The 17,984-nt window shown below is 36.7% G+C and overlaps 2 protein-coding genes across 2 annotated transcripts in view; one reads left to right on the top strand and one right to left on the bottom strand.

The window, feature by feature from the left end:
• LOC146136971 (sodium-coupled monocarboxylate transporter 2-like) overlaps positions 1-7,225 on the bottom strand; it is a 45,558-nt gene extending 38,333 nt beyond the window's left edge. Inside the window, exons 1-11 of the mRNA XM_083396302.1 lie at positions 7,018-7,225; positions 6,342-6,481; positions 6,108-6,225; positions 5,519-5,741; positions 5,259-5,399; positions 4,713-4,931; positions 3,805-3,907; positions 2,901-3,062; positions 1,979-2,147; positions 1,558-1,695; positions 861-1,051 (exon numbers count right to left, since the gene is read on the bottom strand). Of these exons, the coding sequence (XP_083252428.1) occupies positions 861-1,051; positions 1,558-1,695; positions 1,979-2,147; positions 2,901-3,062; positions 3,805-3,907; positions 4,713-4,931; positions 5,259-5,399; positions 5,519-5,741; positions 6,108-6,225; positions 6,342-6,481; positions 7,018-7,225 (1,812 nt within the window). The remainder of the gene's footprint in view (positions 1-860; positions 1,052-1,557; positions 1,696-1,978; positions 2,148-2,900; positions 3,063-3,804; positions 3,908-4,712; positions 4,932-5,258; positions 5,400-5,518; positions 5,742-6,107; positions 6,226-6,341; positions 6,482-7,017) is intronic.
• A 3,600-nt stretch (positions 7,226-10,825) lies between these two features.
• Positions 10,826-17,405, top strand: LOC146136970 (sodium-coupled monocarboxylate transporter 2-like). Its single transcript, XM_083396301.1, has 11 exons — positions 10,826-11,033; positions 11,381-11,520; positions 11,650-11,767; positions 12,161-12,383; positions 12,507-12,647; positions 13,206-13,424; positions 14,758-14,860; positions 15,360-15,521; positions 16,369-16,537; positions 16,807-16,944; positions 17,131-17,405. Exons 1-11 carry the CDS (start codon positions 10,826-10,828, stop codon positions 17,403-17,405), a joined length of 1,896 nt encoding a protein of 631 aa, XP_083252427.1.
• Positions 17,406-17,984: the final 579 nt, after the last annotated feature.

The following is a 17,984-nucleotide window of genomic DNA, read 5'->3' as shown; positions in this document are numbered from 1 at the left end:
GCGTATTCTGTTGAGCTTAGTATTTCGACAACTTGTTGTGCTAAATAATTTAGTACATCTCGCGTCGGACATCTGCAATGATCACCAACATTCGTCACAATGTTTACTTTGAAATAACTGTCAAAAAAATAATATCTAAATTATAAGCACACGAAAGCGATAGAAAAAAGTAAAACGATTTTAAAAATCTCAAACAACTTTTTTTAAACAAAACAGAACTGCAATTACGGTACACATCATGTGGATTTAAAATATTTAGTAACAATTGGTAAATTAAAACATAAAATGTACATTACCAATTTTATAAATAAAAACTTTGGATCATTATTTACGAACATAATAAGACTGAATGCCCACCAGTTAAAAGCTTTATAGCACACTGATCAAGACTAATGAGATGGAACGCTGCGTTTGCTGTCGAGTTTCCACCGACCAGACTTGACGCAAATCTTACGCACAGAAGACAGACACAACAAAAAAACGCGTTTTTAGCAAGATAGCGCGTGCACTAATTTTTGCCGTGACTAAAGATGTGTTTTTGATAGAAACCACGAGTCTTTTACGGGTTTTCGAAGGTTTTATGTTAGGAATGTTATTTTGAAAGGTTCAGCAGATATATTTTTTAAATTATTATGGACATATGATTTGGAACGGTTGGAAACTTGAAAAGCATTATCCAGTTTGTTCGAATTGTAATTTTGCACACGTTTCAAGATCAGTTGGAACTTATGTAGATAATTAAGCCCAAAAATAAAGTTGGAATATAGGTTTAGAATTTATAAAGCTGTTGTGAACGACGGTCCACCATAGGACGAAGCATCATCATCGTAATCAGCTTCGTACCCCAAGTTGTTTTCCACCTTAGTGGACTTTCCTAGGTCAATCTCACCCTTCTTTCCTTCATCTGCAAATTGAGCCTCGCTCTCATATTTGTCGTAAGGAACTCCGCACCAAAGGAAGCGCCGAGTTTTGGCGGGAATCCATTTGAAAACCACGTGGTCGAAGAAGGGAATGGTGACACCACGTGGAAGTTTGCTCGGTTGCTGGAAACCTGTCGTGAAATAACAGTAAAAAATATTGTGAAGGCAAAACCGTTTATTGTTAAAGAGTTATAAATATCAAGTAGAATGAACTCTAAAGCGATTGAATTTAGGATTAACTGCTCAGTTAACTTTTATTTGCATGCACACTACACACCAATATATTATCGAGTGTTGCTCATCCAGCAGTATTATATAATCAATCGACGTTTCGACGTCCTATATAGAACGTCTTCATCAGGATACTGACGTATCATGTAAAACAGATCCCTTATAAAGCGACAAATAACAAAATTTGTCATTATCCTGATGAAGACGTCGAAACGTCGATTGATTATATAATACTGTTGGATGAGCAACAATCGGTTATATATTAAGCCTGGCAGCAATAGTTTATACACCAATATGTTAAACATTAACCTAACAATGTCAATAATTGCAAAAAAATTGAGTTTTTTGCGGAAAGGCTAAATGAGAGGATACCGTAGAATGTATAATTGTAATAAGAAATAATTACCCGTTAAAAACGATACAATGTGTCCAACAACAAGAGTAATACAGAAGCCAATGATGCTATACATGACATAAGAAACAGAATACAATTCACTAATTGGAGGTCTGTAAGGGGTTGAAGATGTTGTGCTTTGTAAAATGTCTGCAAAACAACAAGATTTGACTGTTTTTGCATTTCGATATTTACGTAATGCAAAGCAACAATACATGGTATTTTTCATATAGAAAGCCGACGATAATTTTTAGTAAGTAATGAACTATCGTATATTAATAAATGTGTTGGAGTAAACCAAAACAACGAACATCCTAGGGTGTTAACAGTTTTTTAAATAACAAATGATTTACAAATGTAGTCCTGTAAGTTTAAAACTAGGTCAGCTAGATGCGAATCACACTGTAACTAAACAAACAATTCGAACGTCAACCTGTTGTCAGCGTAGAAGACGTCACAGTCGTCGTTAAATTAGGAACGACGCATTGCTCTGTGCTTAGCGGAAGAATCCTAAGGAAGTGTGCAGGGGGAGGGTAAATGGTGCTGCCGATGTAAATCCACATTCCCACCGAAAAACCGCTTAAAGTCCCGGCTAATGCTCCCTGAAAAACATTCGACTTTTAAATTTAAACCAGGGCTGCGAAGTCAGTTAAGAACAACGTGATTCCGAATCGGATTGCAGTCAAAAGAGCGAGATAAGAACCACATCAACGTCGAATTAAAACAAGTTTGGAATAAGGGCTAATACCTAAAAGTCGTAGTAGCGTCTATATTGGAATAAGCTCTAAACAATTTGAAATAAGACCTAAATAGTAAAATCAGGCCTAAAAAACACTTCAACTAACCCCCAAACCCAACCCTAGGTACATCACTAACCTCCCTAATAATTATAACCCTAACCCATTTTATAGCCCCACCCACTACCCATAACCCCAAACAGTGGTAAAATCTGGTGCCAAACTAGGACGTATAAACAACTGACCCAGTCACAATACTTGGGTAGGAAATATAGGTTCCGTTGCTATTCCTCTTTTACGGTGCGTGACTTAGCGGTTTAAAACTTGTTACTGTGTAAACAAAAGCATAAGGACTCGTAGCCCACAGTAAGCTTACTTGAGTCCCTGTCCCGAGTTTGTAAGCCAGTCTACTTGAATACAATCAACCTGTTGTTTTATTATAAGCAAGGAATTTATTTTGCCAGTAATGAACAAAATGTAATGCGGATGGGGAATGTTGTCTTTAAACGAATAAAACTCATGAATTATCTTGTTTCAAACTTTTGTTTTTTCTTTTTTCACGTCTTGTCACTTTTCCAAATTATTTAAATATAAGTTATGCGCATCGGCGACCCTTACCCAAGAATTGCACCAGGGAAAGGCCCATCCCATTGTGAAGAGGGCCAAAATTGGTCCGGATGAAGTACCGCTGAGGCTTAACGTTGCGTTTAGGACTCCGCCGAGATTCGAACCCAAGGCTGCCATAGCCAAACCGCAGACGCCGAAAAACAGCACCAGAATCTACAATCATAACTGTGTTTCAGTGGACTACATATACTGTACAAGACAAACATGCCCTTTAAACTGTTTTGAGGTGAGAATCAAGCCCCAAACTGCCAAAAGTATAGTAAGGCAGCAAGTTGTTAAATGGTGTTCAGCTGTTTGAAACTGTCGTTAAGTTAAAATGTTACCAAAAAAATAAGTTTCGAGTTATACCCAACAACATTTTAACTGTATTATTTATTCGTTAAAGCAATACGTTTTTGCTTGATAAAGTTGTTCATCTTTGATTTGGACAAAAGTATTGAACAGTATTTGCCGTTGACGACGACAAGACTTTATTTCAGTCCTTCAACAACAAAGCGTTGTTTAAATCAATGCATTTCTAATAGATCAAAATTTTATCAAAATAAAAATTTTTAGGTCAAAATTTGTTAAAATTTTTCATTTAAGGTTGAAAAATAATCGCCCTAATTATGAATCTTGTCTAGCTGAGAACTAATCTCAGTAAATCTAAGCATATAAAATCACTGAGGTCGCCAAACCAGTAAAATCAAACGGCGACACAATTTTGAGTCTCTACCCATTGGTTGAGAATCATTGCTTTAAAAAAGAACGTGACAAGAATCTTAATTAAAAAGAGCTGAATTCAATATGCTGTCATCGCATAGAGTCGTGTTGGTCAATGACAGTAATCTTAAAAAACGAGCTTTATTTAAAGCATATAGTTGACAAAAAAGCATAGAGGAAAGGAGGAAAATACCTTTGAAACCAGGACTGACATCTTTTGCGATAAATTCTTGTGCGGTTTGATGAAGTCGTCCAACACGACTGCGGCCAATGCGTTTATGCCAGACGAGACAGTGCTGCAAAGGTATTATAAAAACCTTGTTGACTTACCGTTGACATTTACATTGTATTATACCTAACTCACTGTAAGCATTAGTTGTATGCTTTGTGCTATATTCAGTGATCCATTAGCACAACAAAGCTTTACTTGCAGTTCATTGTTGTTTGTGTCTTTAAATTTCGTGCCAGCTGATAAAACGATTTAACAGTTGCGCCACAATGCCTTTTGTGTTTGAATTCCAATGTTAACTGTCTTGTTCAGCGTGGTCCAACTGAGTTCAGCTTTTTTGGCCTGCGAACTGACCTGGCAATATCACTTCAATTTTTGTTTTTTTAATTTTTTGGTGTTGAAATTATTTCATAACTACCGTAACTAAACAGGTATATATTCATAAAGTTAGTATATGCCATGAACTATGTATAATTTGCCAGCAATATGCCTAAGATTTGCAATTTAAAAACAACATTGGCCCGCAAGATAAAAAAAACCTTGTTTTTGGCCCGCGATGAAAAGAAGTTGGACCACCCTGGTCTAGTTGATTCTCAATTTTTACTAACCAGACTATACGAAGCGCATCGACATGGTTATGTGTTGACTATAGTGTACAGAGTTCACTTTCAACAATTTATTCACTCAGCTGAGCATTGTAACGGTTTCGCAACAATTCAAAAGTTTTTCAAACTATATAAGTCTGGACTGACGCCAAAGTGTACTACTTGAATTTAATTAAAATATCTAACTGTAAATAATTAAATCCGATGGTCGTTATTTCCTGAGTTCGTGCATATTACAATATGTATAAACCTGAAGACTGACTTAACCTTAGAGTTCCACTGAAAGCACTGCACAAATATACTCCAGGCAGCCCGGGCGTGGAGTAGAGAATGTCCATGACGAAGTATGGCATGAGTTGGTCGGTGGATGACACCCAGCCCGCAGAATAAGGGTCGCAGTCGACGTAATAAGCGAACATTACAAGGCCAGCGAGGCCTGCCAACAGTAATAAAATAGTCCTTCCAAAAGCACCCATGTAAACCGCCCTATAATAAAAATGTAAAGCGTTGCTGCTATGCAAATATAAAATATTAAATATTAAGTAATTGCACACCCTAAGATGGTTTATTATATCCAATACTTTAAAGAGAACCCCACTTTACTATATATTTGGAATTTTGTTCTGAATAACATTATATTGATTTTTTTTAAATAAGGTAAATATGTTTGGCATGCATTTCAAAATAGTTTGATAATCCAATTTATAGGAACTATTATAAAACATAAAAACCGAGAGTAACTTTGATTCGCATTTCACATTATATAAATATATGTTTTTGGAAACACAAAAAACCCAAGATGACAATTCTTACGCTTTTGCGTGTTTCTCTGTCTTGCAAGAGAGAATTCGTTGCACAGAAGTGTATGAGATTCCACCGCCGGACACTGTGCCCATCGTGCCTCCGCATATCATCAACCAGAAGGTGTGTCGGTAACGGGGATCAAACTCGAAACTTCCAAAGAACATTCAGCGAGTTTATTTCACATAAACAGTAAAATTTATTTTGACATAAACTCAAAAAAAAATTTTTTTCAGTTTATCTCACATAAACAGTAAAATTTTTAAACTCACTGTACAAAGTCTATTCTTCCGTGTTGTTCAGCGATGGCCCACACATTACTCATCCCTCCCAACTTTATGCAGCCTTGTATGATCACAGCAACGAACCCTAGGCACATCACTATGCACTGGAAGACATCAGTCCATATGACCGCCTTCAAACCGCCCAATGTAGTGTAGAACGTGCAAACAGCACAGGTAAGAACAACCGAAACCCATATATCAAGACCAGTTACTGGACAAACAGACAAGTATTAAAATAAAACCCTTAGACGAAGTTTTAAAATAAAAAATGAGTCAGTTAAACTCGAATTTGTTCTTTAGATTATGAGGTTTGAAACATACACCATTATAGTGAAAAATCCATGAGTTTGGTATAAGGGAACACTTTGTTTACCGTTATGGCGTACCTAAAACAATCTTATAGGAACGCTGTTCCGACAGCAATTGTGTTACCGAACACATTTCGGAACGTTCCGACTTACTTTTGCCAACGCTTAAGTCCAAACAAAGTCATTTGAAAACAGTGATTAGGTGCACATAAGCTAAGTCATTGCAACACTGCAAGTTAAGACAATCATAAAAAAATAGGCGTGCTTACCTGCATTAAGAGCCAAGGATGGCGCGTAAATGACGATTCCCATGTTGACGAAGTTTTGTATGGTGAATATCGTGGCGGCCATGATCCGAGTCGCTTTGTTGAAGCGAATTTCCAAATACTAAAAGATAAACGGGTTAGATCCAAGAGCGACAGGACATGACCAAGAAAGGAACCGTGAGTGCCGTGAGTGCGTGAGTGCGTGAAGGCGTGAAGTGAGTGAGTGAGGGAACTTACCTCGTAGCTGCTGTTGATTCGATTTCTATAGAACAGTGGAACGTAGATTTCGGAAATAGCAATTGCTGCCAGGCCAGCCGTGATATTGTACCAAGCAAACATTGTGCCGAATATGTAGAATTCTGACGGAATTCCGATAACTGAAATTCAACACAGAATACTGCCTTGTGTGGACTACCTGATAACAGATGCCCTACTAAGGGAAACATAAATCCTGTTTTTGTGATTCCCTAATTAGTTATAACTGATGAAGCGTGTATAACCTTAATCTGAAGCAATTTTACCGCGGTTTTTATTAACGTATATCATGCGAAAAAGCAAACGCAAACTTATGTTAAGGTGAAAATACTTAAAAGTGTGCAAAATGAATCCTGCAAATCAATTCTAATATTACGGTTTTATTTCCTATTTCATTTCCTTGCACACGACACTTATTTTTGTGACGAATAGACTGCCGTTACTACCAACTGTAACTAGACCTACCTATGCACTTAAATATAAGTAAGACGTAGTAAAAATATCAAAGCCCATACATTTCGAATATCTCTTTATTCATTTTCAACATAAAGGTAAGGCACTGATTCTAAGGACTCTTCTGCATGGGCTTTGATATTCTTACCTCGTTTTACTAAAACTTTAAACCATTTTGATATATAATTAGGTAAATAACGTATACCAGTTATTGCGGACAAAGCGGTAGCAGTTATGGAAAGAGAAACAGGGATGGCGTGCATCTTTCTTCCAGCCCTCAAGTAATCATCACTACTAGCAGATTTGTTACGAGACTTGTAGGCAAAGTAGGCTCCAATGGAAGCGGAAACAAGGAAGAGTCCTCCGAACACAACGTAATCCAAAGCTCTCAATGATCGCTGGACTTCCTCCATTTTAAATTCGATCCTATACTTATGGTTTTAACTGTCTCTTTGGTGCTTACGAAATTAAAAAGTAAGCACAAAGCAGTGAATTAATTTATAAGTATAATCAAAAACACAAAATAATGTTTTACAGGTGACCAAACCTTCTGCAAAATGAATAAGATTGTGGTTATCCTTGTGTAACATATCGGGAATCTGAATGGGAGTAAAATGTAAAGTATTGAAAGTCTCAGCTATATTAGATTGATAAAATAATATTTTCCCAAAAACCACGTCAAGGGTGGAAAACTCTAAATATTTAAAACTACAAAACCTGGCTGAAATATAAACTACAAACTAGTAGTTCGACTTCTAACATATAAAACTTATCCACAGATTAAACGTGAAATGTCAATATATATGCGAAGTTACAAAGTCGGCATTTGCTAAATTCTCTCCTGCACTAAACACAACCTAGTCAAAATGCATCTAAGTTGCTCAGATTTTATGACAAATATTGCTTTTCTACGACCTTAACCACAGACCATCATCAGTCGTATAACTACAAAGCAAAAGACTTTCCGCAAATATTGGCTTAAACCCGATATAAACTCAAACCTGACCTGTGTTGTCTGACGCCTAGTTTGGCGTTTGATCCTGCATTTCCCCTTAAATGTAAGTGGAATGCATTTTGCTTTATGCTTTATTTGTATTTGAAATGTCGGAATTAAAGCATTGCCTTTTAGGAACTCCTTGTAAAATATGAGCAAATAGAACATCGTTTCAATGGATCGTTTTAGTATGAAGAGGACCAGGCAAATAAGAAATAGTTTTGTTGCTTCTCATTCTTCGGTTAAGTATCACGCGTATTAGTGGAACTATTAATTTTAGCTAATATTTTTTTTGAATCATAACTCCCTGTTCGTCCGTTTTGATGTAGGCCCTATGCTATGGCATTTAACAGTAAAGTGCGATTTAAACAAATGTAAGGAAAGTTTCTTTGCTTTAAAATAAATTTTCACCCGTATATGAGCGTTCGGCGTCATTCAGACTGAAGAAGGCGATTTTAATACTATAGGTTGCCGAAACGTTTGTCAACAATTACAATTACCAAAGGATGTGTTTTTTATTATTGCCTGGTAGCAACATTTATTTATTAAAGTATATCGATCTCTGAAACCAGGGGTGTCCAACTCAAACATGCCGGCGTGCCAATTTTTATCCTATAACTTTTTCCCGTGCCAAAGTTTAGTAATATAATTCTTTCTAATAATAAAAGCGTTTTGTTCAAATAATAAAAACGTGTAGTTAGCAGTGCGCATTACTGCATCTAAATGTCCGTCGGTGAGCTGACTCTTTGTTTCTTCACATCAAACTTTATAGTTATGTGAATGCTAGCCTCCACTACAATATAATGTTATAGTATTAGAAGTAATTGTCACTTGTCGTGATTGCAGCGATTGTTTTTATTGTGCATAAACAATGGCAATTTACTGTATAAAAAATGAGGTATTTTTTTTTACAATTGGCTGAATAGCAAATTAAGTAATTTAGGGGGGCTTGGGTGCCAGTTTTTATTTGGCACGCGTGCCGCTTGTTGGACACCCCTGGCTTAAAAAGACATAAAGCTGGTCTATTTTAAGGTACGAGATCTGCTTATAACACATTGATTTCTCACTGTTGTCTTCAATCTAGATCATTAACTTTATGACGTTTGTGAGTGTTAACAAATGTTAGGTCACTTGAAATACACAATTTTGCTTTTACAAATATATATATTATCATAATTTCACTGCTTTGCGATCATTTGTTTTAATTTAGTAAGAAAAGTAGAGCCAGTAAAATTCACAGGAATAGCAACTAATTCAAAATGGTTTCAGATCTCTTTCGTGTGCTTATAATTTCAATAATAATGTTTCGCTAATTATTTGAATGTTAACATTGCGACGAAGTTTCGCAATCCTACACAAGATGAATTTAATTAGTTAGCACGTATAACAACAAAGCAAAATACTTTGCGCAAATATTAGCTTAGTGCTGATATAAACCCAAACTTGACACGCCTAGTTTGTCGTTTGATCTCGCGCTTTCCATCAAATCTAAAATTGAATGCATTTTGCTTGATTTGTAGTTGAAATGTCGGATGAAAAGAATTGCCCTTTAGGGATTCCTGGTAAAATAGAAGCAAATAGAATATCGTTCCAATGAATCGTTTTACTTTGGAGAGGTAACTAGCCAAAAAGGAAATAGTTTTTAGCTTCTTATTCTTTGGTTAAGTATGACGCGTAATAGTGGAACTATTAATCAGCTAATATTCTTTTCAACTCGTAACCCTCTGTTCGTTCGTTTTGGATGTATACTATGGCATTTAACAGTAAATTACGATTCAAACAAATGTAGGGCTGCTTTAAAAGAAATTTGGCGTAATTCAGTCTGAAGAAGGCGATGTTAGTGCTGTAGGTTGCTGAAACGTTGATTAACAATTACAATTACCAAAGGATTTCTATTCATTTATTATTATTATTATTATTATTATTACCAAGCCCGGTAACAACATTTATTTATAACGATGGCTGTAAGTTTTTTGCCTTTCGCTATTGCTCCATTTCTATTTTTGCGCGCGCATAATGGCGCGACGCATCGCATAGGAACAATCACCAATTAGGCGCAGTAGTGCGCGCCTTCCACGTAAATAATGCAATTAGCTTCTAGCCTTTGGGCCCATTTAGTTGCTATTTAAAGCTCTTGTTTTTCGGTGTATGGTGCAGTCGGCAACAGCATCAACACGAAGACCCAATATACGCCAGACAAAAAAAAAAAAAAAAAAAAAAAAAAAACTTGAAAACTTTGGTAGAAATCAAGCTCTGCAATACTCGGCACTTTTTCTAATATTGCTTGCGTCGACAAAGAACAATAGCGAACGTACAATTTTCGCACGGTGCAAAGCAAAACAGTAGGGACGAAAAATGAAATGTTAGGTAATGTTGGTGCCGACTGCACCATGCACCGAAAAACAAAGGCTTTACATAGGAAGTAAATTGGCCCTAAAGGCTAGAAGCTAATTGTATTATTTACGTGGAAGGCGCGCACTACCACGCCTAATTGGTGATTGTTCCTATGCGATGCGTCGCGCTATTATGCGCGCGCAAAAACGAGAAATGGTGCAATAGCGAAAGGCAAAAAACTTAAAAATGGCTTAAACAGGCAAAAAGAAGGGATCTGCTTATAACATGTTGATTTCTCACTGTTATCTTGAATCTAGATCATTAACTTTATGACGTTTGTGAGTGTTAACAAATGTTAGGTCACCTGAAAGACACAATTTTGCTTTTGTAAATTTATATATTATCATAATTTCACTGCTTTATGATTATTTGTTTTAGTTTCATAAGAAAAGTAGAGCCAGTAAAAATGACAGTATATACATAACTGATATGTATTTTAAGTCGATGGCTTAAACGAGCAAAAAGTTGGTGTATTGTAAAGCTTTGTGACAGTTTTTTGTGCAATAATTTGGAAGTCTGCATTTTTATTTATATATAGTACTATTATTTCGCTGTTTTTTGATTAATTTTTTGGGTTTAGGCACCAAAGAGACAGTTAAATCATAGGTATACCAAATAATTTAAAATGGAGGAAGTCCAGCGATCATTGAGAGCTTTGGATTACGTTGTGTTCGGAGGACTCTTCCTTGTATCCGCTTCCATCGGAGCCTACTTTGCCTACAAATCTCGCAAGAAAGAAGCTAGTAGTGATGATTACTTGAGGGCTGGAAGAAAGATGCACGCCATCCCTGTTTCTCTTTCCATCACTGCAAGCTTTTTATCCGCAATAACTGGTAGGCTACACGTTATTTGCTTAAGTATAGTTTTGAGCATAATTGTTGAAGGTTGTAGTAAACGTAGTAAGAATGTCAAAGCCCATGCAGAAAAGTCCTTAGAAGTAGTGTCTTGTCTCTATGCGGAAAAGAAATAAGGAAATACTCGAAATATATGGGAGTAGATATTTTCAATACGTTTTACTTACATTAAAGTATGGTTACAGTTGGAAGTAACGGCTGTCATTTTGTCACGAAAACAAATGTAGAGCCGTGTGCAAGGTATTGAAGTATAGCCGTAAACTTTAAATTCATTTGCAAGGTTATGAGGTATCCCACACAAGGAAATATTCTGTGTTGAATTTCAGTAATCGGAATTCCGTCAGAATTCTACATATTTGGGACAATGTTTGCTTGGTACATGGTCTCGGATAACTTGACGGCAATAGCTGTTGCTGAAATCTACGTTCCGCTGTTCTATAAAAATCGAATCAACAGCAGTTACGAGGTAAGTTAACACAATCACTCACGCACTCACGCACTCACGCACTCACGCACTCACGCACTCACGCACTCACGCACTCACGCACTCACGCACTCACGCACTCACGCACTCACGCACTTCTTTACCTTCTAGTATTTGGAGATTCGCTTCAACAAAGCGGTTCGGATCATGGCGGCCGCGATATTCACCATACAACATTTCCTCTACATGGGAATCGTCATTTACGCGCCATCCTTGGCACTTAATGCAGGTAACTACGCTAAATTTTGAAACGAATATTAAACAAGTAGCTTTTCACCTTGAGGCGAGCCTTAGATTTGTCTTTTGCCGTGTTGGAATGATTTAAGTTAATTGCTTGGCTTAAGTGCACTTAAGTCACATCTTTTTTTTACCAGATCTGGTTCCTCTGGTTCAGCCAAATTCCTCAGAGTTAATCTAATTGACTCAATATAATTGCTCAACATAGCGTTACCAGTTGCAGGGGCGAATCCAGTGGTTACCAGACCATGTACCCCAAAACTACATTTTTTTGTGTTGAGTATGTCTCCAAAGTCATAATTCAAAGCACCAGTTTAACTGACTTACAATTAAAATAAGTTATGCTCGTATCCCTAAGGGAGCGTTTTTTTTAATATTTTTCCAGTAACTGGTCTTGATACTTGGACATCAGTTGTAGTTACTTGTGTTGTTTGCACGTTCTACACTACATTGGGCGGTTTGAAGGCGGTCATATGGACTGATGTCTTCCAGTGCATAGTGATGTGCTTAGGGTTCGTTGCTGTGATCATACAAGGCTGCATAAAGTTGGGAGGGATAAGTAATGTGTGGGCCATCGCTGAACAACACGCAAGAATCGACTTTGTACAGTGAGTTTAAAAATTTTACTGTTTATGTGAGATAAACTGAAAAAAAAATTTTTTTTTTGAGTTTATGTAAAAAATAAATTTTACTGTTTATGTGAAATAAACTCGCCGAATGTTCTTTGGAAGTTTCGAGTTCGATCCCCGTTACCGACACACCTTCTGGTTGATCATATGTGGAGGCACGATGGGCACAGTGTCCGGCGATGGGACCTCCTACACATATGTGCAACGATATCTTTCTTGCAAGACAGAAAAACACGCAAAAGCGTAAGAATGATCATTTTGGATTTTTTGTGTTTCTAACAACATATATATAAATCAAAAGTTACTCTTGGTTTTATGTTTTAAAATAGTTTTTGCTGTAAATGAGGTGTAATACTATTTTGAAATCCATGCCATGCATATTTAACAGATTTTGAGAAATTAATCGAATTTGGGTGTGGAAGCCTAACAACATATATATAAATCAAAGTTACTCTTGGTTTTATGTTTTAAAATAGTTGTTGCTATAAATCAGGTATAAAACTATTTTGAAATCCGTGCCATGCCATGCCTATTTAACAGATTTTGAGAAATTAATTGAATTTGGGTGTGGAAGCCTAACAACATATATATAAATCAAAGTTACTCTTGGTTTTATGTTTTAAAATAGTTGTTGCTATAAATCAGGTATAAAACTATTTTGAAATCCGTGCCATGCCATGCCTATTTAACAGATTTTGAGAAAGAAAGAATTTGGGTGTGCAAGTCCATTGAGAATTAATTCTATATACCGATATAGTATTATTATTTGCATAGCAGCAAAGCTTTACATGTTTATCATAGGGCGGTTTACCTGGGCGCATTAGGAAAGACTATTATAATGATGTTGGCAGGCCTTTGTGGCCTTGTAATGTTCGCCTATTACGCCGACTGCGACCCTTTCTCTGCGGGCTGGGTGTCAGCCACCGACCAACTCATGCCATACTTCGTCATGGACATCCTCTACTCCACGCCCGGGCTGCCTGGAGTCTATTTGTGCAGTGCTTTCAGCGGAACTCTAAGGTCAAATCAGTCTTCAGATTTAACCCTATTTTTTAAATCAGGTATGGCTCACGAGCCATATATGGCTCTTTTGATGACGTAATCTTGCTCAAAGAATAAACTTTATCATTTCTCACCATGACTAAAAAAAAACTGGAAGCGGCCCCTTTCAACCTATATTTCTTGTAATTTAAAACTAGTGTATTACCAACTTTTTCCGTGCTTTTCTTTTCGTAGCTGTTAACCGATTTGAAGAAAGGCCTTTTTCGTGCCATGACATTCTGTGATCAAAGTTTTGTAAAATTAAATAACTTTTTCGCGCTTACTATGTTATCTTTTCAACGGTGTTGTAAACAAGTCATTTTGAAAGTACAAGTCAAGTCTTTTTGAATAAACAACAAGTCAAATCCCTGTCCAAGTCATCGGTTGCCCAAGTCAAGTCCCAGTCAAGTCATAATTAGAGCAAGTCAACTTCAAGTCCAGCCCTTGTCAAAAAAATAAAACTTTAAATTATGAAAACCGGACAACTCCTCCGATTATGAGCAACTCAAGTCAAAAATAACATAAAGGCAGCATATAACAAGCAAATTCTTTTATGTGCAAAGATTGGGCTGAATAGCGCAATTTTATAAGTAATTGCTTAATTAAAACAATTTATTTTAACCCAAGTCATTTGTCCAAATTACTTAAGTCAAGTCAAGTCATTTAAAAACAGTGACTTAAGTGCACTTAAGTCAAGTCATTGACTTATATCATTACAACACTGCTTTTTAAACTGCCCATTTCAAATTACTATTTCGCCAATCTAAACAATTGTTGAAAGTTTTAATACGGCTCTCACGGAAATACAACCCAAAATATTCCGCTAAGTGGAGAAGGTTTCCGACCCCTGGTTTAAATGCACGACCTCACCTCGAGAAATAACAAACATTGGATTGATTTATTTGCAATTGGATCTTTTAATTAAATTAAAGTTCTACACGTTAGCGTCAATCAAAACTATAATAGTTGTTAAAAAAGCGCTTTGAAACGTTACTTAAGCTTTACAATGCCTAGCGGAAGTCAATAAATTGTTAAAAGTAAACTCTTATTTTTATTTTGTAAACTGTTAATATTCGACACAAAACCTTTGCGATGCGCTTCACTACCAATTAAACTGGGTAGTAAACATAGAGAAAAACTCGTTTCATCAGCTGCAAGGTATGTTTTGAAATTTGAAGACAAGCGACAATGAGCTTTAAGTAAAGCTTTGTGGTACTAATGGATCACTGAATAGCACAAAGCATACAACGAATGCTTACAGTGAGTTAGGTAAGTCATTATAAAAAACAAGGTTTTTACAATACCTTTACAGCACTGTTTCGTCTGGCATAAACGCATTGGCCGCTGTCGTGTTGGACGACTTCATCAAACCGCACAAGAATTTATCGCAAAAGATGTCAGTCCTGGTTTCAAAGGTATTTTACCCTTTCATCGGTGGTTTTGTGTCAAGTATATGCCTTAAAGAAAGCTCGTGTTTTATTATTACTGTCGCTGATTAATACGATAACACCAAGAATCTGAAATCAGCTGTTCAAAATATCACACATCTTTTTTCTTAAAATTCTTGTCATGTTCTTTTACAGCAGTATTGCTCAGCCACAATATTTCTTATATATATATATTTTTTTTCTTACGAAACATTTAACGAACACACTTGGGTCGCAAAGTTTTGCTGTTATATTATCGCTCAGCAATATCATCGGTGATCACTATTTTACAGCTTGCTATAAAAAACAAAAACAAAATCACTGTTTTTAGTTTGCCGCAAATAAAAGGTTACGAAATTTTGATGATAGCCCTTTTACAACTTGCTGTCTTACTTTTACATTAGCAACGAACCCCCAAACTGGTTTTAAAGCCAAATTTGTCTTGTACAGTTTTTGCTGTCCAATGAAAACACAGTTATGGATTTAGATTCTGGTGGTGTTCTTCGGCGCTTGCTGCCTGGGTATGGCAGCCTTGGGTTCGAATCTCGGCGGAGTCTTAAACGCAGCGTTAAGTCTCAGCGGTACTTCATCCGGACCAATTTTGGCCCTCTTTACAATGGGATGGGCCTTTCCCTGGTGCAATTCTTGGGTAAGTCGCCGATGTGTATAACATATGTTTATATAATTGGAAAAGCAGCAAGTTGTTGAATAAGAGAAAAAAGAAGTTTAAAGAGTAAATGATAATTCATGATTTATATACGGTTACAGACACCATGCGCGTTACATGGTCATTATTTGCAAAATGCATTCCTTGATTATAATGAACCATAGGCTGACACAGGACTCGAGACTCGGGTCACTAAAATTACAGTAGCAAGTTCAGAACCGCTAAGGCCATGTATTGTAAAACATAGAAGTGAAATAGCAAAGGGTAGTATATTTTCTACCTAAGTTTGTGACTGGATCAGTCATCATGCAACATCCATACAAATTGATGGCTGTATACCAACCCATTCTGATTACTTGATAGGTGGAATAAGGTGGAATGCACGGTTACAATTTACAGCCGGTCTCGGAGCTCGAACAACTTGATTTATTTTGTGGGAATCGAGGGTACTGGACATTAATGTCTACTCCGCTGTCGAGGGGCTTCGCAGCCCTATAGTATAACCTTAATATAGTTGAATGTTTTTCAGGGAGCATTAGCCGGGACTTTGTGATGTACCTAAGGTTGGGTTTTGGGATTAGTTGAAGTGTTTTTTAGGCCGGAATTTACCATTTAGGTCTTATTCCAAATTGTTTAGAACTTATTCCAATATAGACGGTACTACGACTTTCAGGTATTAGCCGCATTTTTGCCTTATTCCGAACTTGTTTTAATCCGACGTTGATGTGGTTCTTATCTCGCTCTTATGACTGCAATCCGATTCGGAATCACGTTGTTCTTAACTGACTTCGCAGCCCTGGTTTAAATTTAAAAGCCGAATGTTTTTCAGGGAGCATTAGCCGGGACTTTAAGCGGTTTTTCGGTGGGAATGTGGATTTACATCGGCAGCACCATTTACCCTCCCGCTGCACACTTCCTTAGGGCGCTTGCCTTAAGCACAGAACAATGCGTCGTTCCCAATTCAACGGCAACCGTGACCTCTTCTACGCTGACAACAGGTTGACAACTGACCCAACTGGTGTTAAACTTATAGCAGAACATTTGTAAATCATTCGCTATTTAATGAACAGTCAACATACTCTGTAATGCTTGTTGCCATCTGGTGGCTGCACCCCAACGCATTAATTACCATATGATACTTCATTATTTACTAACAATTATTAAATCGGCATTTTAAACGAAAAATTCAATACCGAAGCCTAATATTGTCGTTTTACATTAAGCAAATATCTAAATGCTGAAGCAGTCCAATCTTGTTGTTTTGCAGACTTCTTGCAAAGCACAACATCTTCAACCCCTTACAGACCTCCAATTAGTGAATTGTATTCTGTTTCTTATCTTATGTATGGCATCATTGGATTCTGTGTTGCACTTGTTGTTGGACACATTGTCACGTTTTTCACTGGTAATGGTTACTTTAATTATACATTGTTCGACATTCTCTTCATCAGTTGTTCTGTAAACTCTCAAATTTTCTGAAATTATTGACATTTTTAGGTTTATATTTATCATATTGGTTATATAATTTGGATGCTATATGAAGTTAGCTAAGCAGTTAATCCTAAATTTGCTTTACTATATTTCGCGACAGGTTACCAGCAGCCGAGCAAACTTCCACGTGGTGTCACCATTCCAATCTTCGACCACGTGGTTTTCAAATGGATTCCCGCTGAAACTCGGCGCTTACTTTGGTGCGGAGTGCCTTACGACAAATACGAGAGCGGGGCTCAAGTGGGAGATGAAGAAAAGAAGTGTGCGATAGGCGTAGGAAAGCCCCAAAAGGTGGAAAACAACTTGGAATACGAAGCTAATTACGATGGTGATGCTTCGTCTAAAGGCGAACAATCGCTCACAACGGCTTTGTAAGTTCCACACATATTTTCCTCGTTAATTTATTAGGCTTTTGACCTTCGTGTTTTTCAAAAGATTTTATTTTGGCGTAGTATTATCCAAAGCACCAAAAAAAGCTTTAAAAATCTAAATAAAATGTATTTCCAAAATTGTAATGGACTTTATTTTCACCCTTTTTACTTAAAACTCTTAAATCTGCTTTATACTGAACTACAGCACTGTTTTTTTCCATTAAAGTTGTTTCACATTTTTAAACCCATTTTTTGTATCTCTTTCGTGCGTGCTCATAGTTTTAAAATTATTGTTTTACAAAAGATTTCATTGATAGCATTGTGACGACGTTTGGCAATCCGACACAAGATGAATTTATTTACTTTGTTCGAAATAGCAAGCACAACGGAATGCCACTGTCAGTTAAATCTTTGTAATGATTTTTTTAATTATCTCCACTTGTAATTTCTATGGTATATTCTGTGTCTTTGTGCTTTCTTTATCCTAACACTAGGGAATCTACATCGGCCCTATTTCTACTGTATATTGAATTAATTAGCCTAATAGCTTCAGTTTTGTCTTCTAAGATCGACCTTCGTTCTT

The sequence above is a fragment of the Ascidiella aspersa genome, chromosome 8, assembly GCF_963924565.1.
Source record: "Ascidiella aspersa chromosome 8, kaAscAspe10.2, whole genome shotgun sequence".
Taxonomy (NCBI): domain Eukaryota; kingdom Metazoa; phylum Chordata; class Ascidiacea; order Phlebobranchia; family Ascidiidae; genus Ascidiella; species Ascidiella aspersa.
This window is presented reverse-complemented; position numbering and strand designations above follow the sequence as displayed.

Excerpts from the sequence above, each read along its gene's own strand:
- LOC146136970 (XM_083396301.1), top strand. The coding sequence starts at position 10,826 with ATGGAGGAAGTCCAGCGATCATTGAGAGCTTTGGATTACGTTGTGTTC. Across the intron at positions 12,384-12,506 it reads GCAAGAATCGACTTTGTACA|TTTCGAGTTCGATCCCCGTT; the intron begins GTGAGTTTAAAA and ends GTTCTTTGGAAG. Across the intron at positions 16,538-16,806 it reads CTCTTCTACGCTGACAACAG|ACTTCTTGCAAAGCACAACA; the intron begins GTTGACAACTGA and ends GTTGTTTTGCAG.